This window comes from Strongylocentrotus purpuratus, unplaced genomic scaffold (assembly GCF_000002235.5).
Source record: "Strongylocentrotus purpuratus isolate Spur 01 unplaced genomic scaffold, Spur_5.0 spur5_scaffold_3, whole genome shotgun sequence".
Lineage (NCBI taxonomy): Eukaryota > Metazoa > Echinodermata > Echinoidea > Camarodonta > Strongylocentrotidae > Strongylocentrotus > Strongylocentrotus purpuratus.
In genome coordinates this window covers 23,565,548-23,573,678 of record NW_022145609.1, presented here as the reverse complement: position 1 = coordinate 23,573,678, position 8,131 = coordinate 23,565,548, and the positions used below count along the sequence as shown (strand labels likewise).

At 39.3% G+C, this 8,131-nt stretch overlaps 1 protein-coding gene across 1 annotated transcript; it reads right to left on the bottom strand.

Annotated features, from left to right (window-relative positions):
* Positions 1 to 1,493: 1,493 nt before the first annotated feature.
* On the bottom strand, positions 1,494 to 3,263 carry LOC115928529 (uncharacterized protein F54H12.2-like). The gene is made up of 2 exons (XM_030995821.1): positions 2,927 to 3,263; positions 1,494 to 2,725 (listed from the first exon to the last, which is right to left on the bottom strand). Exons 1-2 carry the CDS (start codon positions 3,261 to 3,263, stop codon positions 1,494 to 1,496), a joined length of 1,569 nt encoding a protein of 522 aa, XP_030851681.1.
* Between the last annotated feature and the right edge of the window lie 4,868 nt (positions 3,264 to 8,131).

Genomic DNA, 8,131 nt, shown 5'->3' with positions numbered 1-8,131 from the left:
AATTGTATAAAGTTTAGGTTGTGTAAAATAATATTGTTTATACGACTAGAAACGTATACTAAAAAAGTATGTTTTATGTTCGTTAAACTGACGAATCGGTGGAATGGCGAATCGGTAGAACGACGTTTATCCTACTGTTTCTACTATAACTAGTTTGTTGCTGTTGTTTTTTTTATTTTATTCATTATTTAAATCTTGTTTATTATTTTTCTTGCTTGCTGTGTACCGTGTACATATTCGATGGTTATACCATTTTCATACTTAAGATAGGGACAGCTTACAAACACAACCGTCATGACACTATGCAAGTTGTAACCTGACTTGATGTATATATTGTATATAGTCTACATGCATTGTATGTTTTGTAGTGCTATTCAGTTTGAAAATATAAGACGTGACAACGTAAGAACGACACACTGAAACAAAATGATTTCTTTACGAAATTTTATTCAATAAACAACACACTTTTTAAAATATTTTTAATACATTTTACAACTGGTTCTCTCGTGTATTCATTCTTCATGTATTCTTTTATATTTTAAGAGAAGACGTAACGTGTACTATCAGAAAGAGGGGCAGAGGAAGAGAGAATGGGTGTGAAAGATGAGAGACATATAAAGAACTTTTTTTATTATTATTATTTTATTTTTATTTTTTATTTTTTGACAGAGGAAAAAAAAGATGTAGAAAGAGAGAGAGAGAGAGAGAGATAAAATACATGACAGGAAAGAGAAATGTAGCGAACGTGTTCGTGATGTAGAAAGAGGTGTTGGTGAGAAGAGAGAGAAAAAAGATAACCGTAGGATTCTAAAGTATTTCGTACTATAAAACACTTATAAATATATAAATATATAATGATATATATATATTAAGACATAGTCTACTTAGTATAAACTTAAAACAAAATGTATATTTACAAAGTAAAACAAATCAACGTGTAGGATAGGCGAGCGGATTATTTACAATTCATCGATACTTCGTGCAATTTGCCGAAGAGTGAAATTAATATCAAGAACGGGCAACGATGTATTATGTTTCCTGTTAAACCAATCATTTATCTTCATATCGTTCCTACTGTGGTCTTTCCCAAACCCCTTTAAAATACCCCGCGTCGTATACCCTTTACAACGACCGATGAGATAAAATATACAATATTGTCCACACACGGAAGAAAGGGTTCCTTGAAGTCTCTTTTCATTATAGTCCATTGTTATAGATTTTCCCATCATAAAACTATAAAGCTTCCTGTCATAATACAAAGGGGCGTTTCCATACGAGTCAAAAAAAGTCCCCTTCCCGTCGTTGAAATATAATGCTACCCAGTGGGTACCGGGGCTGGTGCTTGGGTCTGTATTTACGACGTAACATCCAATATTGTCATTCACCCTACGTGGAAGTTGGTCCAAGGCGAAAACGCCTTTAAACTGGTCTTTCGTGGCTGGGTGGTTCACGAGCACATGTTGAATTTGTGAAGTATCCATCCTTTTATTTTCTCAACCCTGATAATCATAAATGAGATTGCGGCTTCTATCGATCTGGATCAGTCCTTGGGATTCTGAAAATACGAGGCAATTGACCGTGTTGGGGAGGGGTCTGTCAAATTGTAGTTCAAGACGTAAATTACCACTTTTAATCAGATTTAAATGACATCCGTCTGACACATCCGGGGTAAGGTCAAAAGCGAATAAAGTGAACCCTTTAGGATATTCCTCTCTATTTATATCCAGGCCTTTGTCCGCGAAAAGACGATTTGTACCCATGAATAAGGAATTGTAAGCGTGTATATAGTGCTGACCCGCTCCCTCTTCAAAGCAGGGCCGTAAAGGGCGCATGGGAACCGTTTCTCCGTCGATCGTCACTGATATATAGTTGATATTCAGATGTTTAAAGTTGTAGGGGTTTTTGGCATAACTACCGTTGTAGGCGTCGTTGTCAGTTAACCCGATGATGATACGGTTCGGTAGTTGTCCTAAAAATAGGTTGTCTCGGTTGATGGACATGTTTCCAGTAGGAATTGAGAAAGAGCGTACATCCACTTTGTTGAGTGGATATTTGGCAGTTGTTTTCTCCAAGGCCTTGGCATGGGTAATCATGATGGAAGGGCTCGTCTTGACTCTGCGAACGAAGAGGGCAGCAGATTCGATCTTTACTTTGTAGGCCGCGTTTGCTTTTGAAGAAAGAAGACAAAATGCGTCTTTACTACGATTCAACTTGAGTTTCAAATCAACCCCCGGTAATAATAATCTTTCTTGAAAGAACACGTCTGCGTAGATGGGTCCCAGCATAGAAAGAAGTTTGCTCTCAGCGATGAATCCGTGTCTTTTTGCGAGTCCTTGATTCCCGTGCTCTCCTTGCAATAAAGGATTTACCACCTCCATTTTCCCCGCTTCATCCTTGTAATACAGCTGTTGTGTAAGCTGCGAGTCTTTTGTCTCCTTGTTGTAGTGTAGTAACGTCTCCATTAATGCCCTATAAGGGTATGTATTGGAGGGTTGTGATACCAGTTTTTCATTCAACATGACATCCACCTGACTAAAAAGTGAAGGGAGGAAGAGATTCACAGGTGCTACGGGGTCATCGGCGGTGATAGGCGTATTGTCTGCTTTCAATACTCTGACAGAAACTTGTAGCATGGTTTGCGAAAGATCGACATACTCTTCGGCCGTTCCAGCGACGTTGAATTCAATAGGTCCTGTATCGGTTATATTACTGACGGGGTGATATTCTATAAAGGGTCCTTTGGTAATACTAAGTTGAGTGTGTGGTACCGTGAACAAATCAAGTTCAGATTTACAACAAGCGTCGCTTTTTTCATGTAAAAGAGACATGTTTATACAGTTTAACTCCAGTCGTTATTAATCAAAAATATCTTCCACGCGAGGTCTTTTCGTACGCCGGCCTTTAGCTTTAATGACACGTTTTCTACCCCGCGACTGCTTTTTAACATCTCTCACGAGTAGAAAGCGAGCACCTCCTCTTTGTTTCGCTTTTGCCTTCATTTTCTTGCGCACACCTCCCATAGCTTTACCCGCCAAACGTTTTCCAGCTCTCTTGACATTTCTCTTAGCCGCAGATTTCAATGATTGACCGCTGAGGGTGTCTTGCATAATATTGACACCCGTCGACATGGCTTCCTTTCCCAATGCAAAGGCCCCTTTCTTCAATAAAGGAGTAGCTGCACGAAAAAGACCCTTGACCAGACTCCCTAGACCGTGTCCACGTTGCATAGCGGCTCCTCTGAATACGGGTAGACCACGCCCCATCTGATTATGGAACACGTGACTACGGAGTACACGGTTCGTTGCGTAAGGGTACATACTTTTATTTAGGATAATCGCGAAGAGCGTTCTCGAAAATGTAACGTAACTAGCACTTTCCCACGTTCAAATGGTACTACCTCACCCGTTTCATTCGTTATTATAATGTCGATTGTTTCAAAGTTGAACAATTTAAGAGGAAGGTAGTGGGGTGCTATATAAGTATTGACTATGTTTTCTTGTCGGGACCTTGGCATGACGGCGATCGTTCTCAACAAAGGAACGGAAGTATCTCCTACGTGTCGAAACTGTAAAATGTCTGAATACACGTAGAAGGAATGAAAGTACATGTGTACATCTACTGGAGACGGACTTTCTGTCGATTGTGTAAGATTACACTTTTCAAAAAAGCCTAACATCCTCGCTAAACTACAAGGTAAGACTATTCCTATGCCAGGTTGCACTTGTATAGCACATTTTCTGGAGGCCTCGATGTAAGAAAAGTTCACCTTCTCACGTGTTGCGACGTCTAAAGCAGTGTTGATAGCATGAATAAAATCAACTCCGTTCATATAATATCCCTCTTGTACCGTTATTTGACGTAAGAGAGGTACGCTATCCGTGACAGTTTCACGGTCATAGATATACAATGTGTTGTTTCCTTTTCTTACATTGTACCACGTACACTGAAATTGTATTTCTGATAATCCTACTTCGTAATCGTCGTGTAACGACAATGGCGCGTGTAATTTTGTAGTGTATTTACACGTCTTGTTATCGGGATAGTACAACATACTGCTATTGGAAGGTAAACTGACATAAAAGTGAGAGGCCATGGTGAAACACCTTTTAACATCCCTGACCTGACGTACAGTGAGCTACACTTTACCATGAATGATGGTTTTAACGTTTATCATCGACCCTCTCAACCCAACTGTCAAATTCTTTTCCATACCCTTTCCAACGTACAAAATACTGTTTTCTTTTATTCCGTACACGCGTTCGTATTACTTTCTCCACGAGATACCTGTCTTCCTTTGCTTTCTTCACCGTTTGAAGTTCAGTTTCGTAAAATGTACCGCGTAACCGTTCACCATTATAATCTTCGATTTTATAGACAGGTGGTTTTCTTTTAACACACGCCGCTATAGTGAATATTTCTTCGGACCAGTTGGCTTCATACCCCTTTGCAAATCTCATCTTGACTTTGCTTACACGCACTTGATCCCCAATGTGAAACTTGAAAGAAAACGGCTTAACGGTTTTCTTTTCACCCTCCTTTCTTTGCCCATACAATGTATTCAAAGCGCGATGCTGGTTCTCGATGGTAACTTCAGAGGGTTTCATACCTATGCTGGAATGTGTTGTAGCGTTGTATCCCTTCAACAGCTCTTTCAAAATAGGAATGTATTTGTATGTATTATGGTACGTAAAGTATTTCGCCATACGTGTGCGCAAGGTTCGATGGAATCTCTCGATACAAAAACCTTTCATCTCGTTCTCCGTTGTGAAAAAGTGTATAGCGTGTGCTTTGAGACATTTTTGAAAATCCTTGTTGATAAACTCACTCCCTTTGTCCGTGTGTAAAGCTATCGGGACCCTTCCCTCTTGTAATATGCTCTCAAAGGCTTTGACCACGTCTTTTGATAGTTTACTCTTGAGGGGAACCGCCCACGCGTATTTCGATAACACGTCGATACACGTCAAGAGATAGCGGTACCCCTCATTGAATTGTTTCAAGTTCTGTACATCCACTAAATCTGCCTGCCAATTCTCATCTATACCACGCACCCTCACTTGATTACGTTTGAAAGATTTCCTGACTGGTTTATGCAATGTGTAAGCGTCTTGTTTCATCAGCCAGTTTTTAACCCGCTGACTACTCGTACTTTCAAATCCTTCTTCTCTCACGGCTCTCACCAAGTTCCGCACACCTCCAAATCCTGCATAATGTCCAGGATTATAATAAATCGATTTTAACTTTTGTTCAACCATTTTCAACTCTTTCATCCTCACGTCCCTACCAATAGCAACAACACTGAAATCTCAACCTCTCTCACGTTCCTTAAATAATTCGTACACAAAGTATAATCCATAACACATTTCATTTATTTTATTTAATATTTTTTATTATTTTATTCATCGCTACTGCACAACACCACTTCAAACATTGGTTGATATATTGTTTACACACATGTTATTGGTTCTTACGTTTACTGACTGATTCTATTTACATCTTTGGAACACATATACAGCATGACATACAATGCTCTAGGGTTTATCAACAATTGCATTAGTCCTACACCCGTCTTACGTGGTATCCATGGTATTTCGTAGGTAGAGAGTTTGGTTATAAAAATAAAAAGCAGTTCCTGCTTACGGTGTGTTGAAAGTGACGCCATCTCATACACTCGCGTAAAATAACAAAGAGTTACCAAAGCCCTGTGCAATATGTTGGGATGGTTTTTTTGTTCGATACTATTTACAAGAAGTACTTCAACGAACGAATGTAGGTTGTCTTCCTCGTTTAAACGGGTGACCGTAAGTTCTTCAAAGTCTTTCAATTTCAACACCTCCTGACACAGCCGTAGAATGCGCGTCAACTCCGTACTGGTACTCCCTGGACATAATTTTCGCACAGTTGTCACGATCAAGGCTTCTACTAACGACAAGTCAGCGGTGGAAGTCCCGAATCGACGTCCATTGCCCTGTAAACCACCGCCACTGCTGCTTCTATCCCCTCCACGTGTTTCGCGATGGCTTGACGTCTCGCCTCCAACTCCTCCACTGTCTCTCCTTTCAAGATGAATTTCAGGTATTCCAGGTAGAACCTGCAATCGACGAGCAATGGTTTCATCCATAACACCCTGGCTACGTGTGGGTAGAAACGTTCCACCTTTTGTGGGTCGAGGTAGTTGACAGTCTGGTGCACTATCAGTTGCGGATTTTCCTTGAAATCGGGTAACTGGTTTGACGGATCGTCTGGCTGGTTTTTTACACTCCTTAACGTTTCAACTATCATCAGGTACTCCGTTAACATCAACAGGTCTACTTTTTCGACCGTTGTCTGCATGTCACGGCACCATTCGTTGTCAGGGTCCATCGTGTTGATTATGATAGTGACGGTGATGTACGATTGAATATACTATTTTCTTTTGGACACGTCCACGGTATTTTATACATTTTTTTAGCGTGCCTATTACGGTACCATGACGTGGTTATTCTATATTTAATAGATGATGCGTTCTCTTTTATTCAGACTATGACATCATGTTTATCCACAGTCACGTCTCTACCTGCCCTTCAAACCTTACGTCATACCGTATGTGTCTCTACACGTCCTTCAACCCTTGCGTCATACCTTCCCAGGTTCCACTCCATTGTAAAACACGAGACAACCCCCCCTCGTCGTACACTACGTCACTGCGTGACGTCATACAAACTTACAACCTCCTCGTTATTCATTTTTGTTTCTATTTTTCTATTTGTTCAGCGATCCATATTTTATATTTCATCATCCATATTTAATTAATACATATTTAATTAATCCATATTTCATATTTATCAATTATCGATTTTATTGATCCATAATTATCGATCCATATCTCATATTTATTGATTATTGGTTTCATAGTAATCGATTAATCGATAATACCATAAATCATGTTTTGGGACTATACGTACATACATACTACTCCCCCCCCCCCTTTCTCTTTTTTTTCTTTTTTGTTGGCCAGAGAATTACATTTAAAATATTAATGATAGTCTACAAAGCTCTAAATGGTCAAACTCCTAGTTACGTTACTGAATTGTTGCACATCAAGTCTCAAACCCATGGTCGTAACCTTCGTAGTACACAAGACACATTTATGTTTCAAATTCCCCCATATAAAACCAAAGTAACCCTCGGGGACCGGTCATTTCTCTGTGCTGCCCCTAGATTATGGAATAAATTACCACTAGAAATAAGGAAAGCCCCATCACTAGATAATTTTAAATCAAAACTGAAAACTCACTTGTTCATATAGTATGTATAGCACAGCATTTACGAGCTCTTGCAGCGCAATAGAATATATCCACATAGTTATTGCGCTTTACAAATGAATATTATTATTATTATTATTATTATTGTATACTCCTTCGTTGGGGGGGTGGCCCCTTATGCACCCTGTAGCTACACCTCTGTGTATGAAAAGAATAGCACCAGGAAGATATTTATGCAAACTTTTTCAAGGAGTGAAGATAATGTGGCACTAACAATCCACAAGTCGAGTAGTATGTTGTTGTGAAAATAATGGTGAGAGGTTTCACACTTGAGTGCAAGAAGGAGTATCATCTTTAATGGGATTCCAAGCAATGAATCGATGTTGTTTTGACCAATCATTATTTTCTTTTACCTGATGAGAGGAAGTTTGAAAGCAGGGTTATGAGTGTAGTTTAGAAAGGAAGAAAGAAGAAATGATCAAACAAGTAAGAAGATGGAGAGCAAAACAAAAAATTGTGTGTGTGTGTGTGTGTGTGTGTATGAATTTGGATATATATTTTTACCCCCCAAAAAAGTAACTGCTATAAATCAGTCCTGTTTTTGCCTAAAAGTTTTGAAAAAGTTTCCATGTAGTACCTACAATTCAATCTATGAGTTTCACTGAAAATGTTTAATGATATCTTTCAAGGAATCTGTGAATATAATATTCTGAGGACTTTGAAGAGAGTGTACACAGTTTAAAAGACTTCAGAGAAAATAAAAGACTTGCAGAGAAGAGAGAGGGAAAGAGAGAGAGAGAGAAGGGGAGAGACAGAGACAGAGAGAGAGAGAGAGAGAGAGAAGGAAGGTGGCCATGGAACTGCATATTTTGTTCTTTTCCAAGACATAA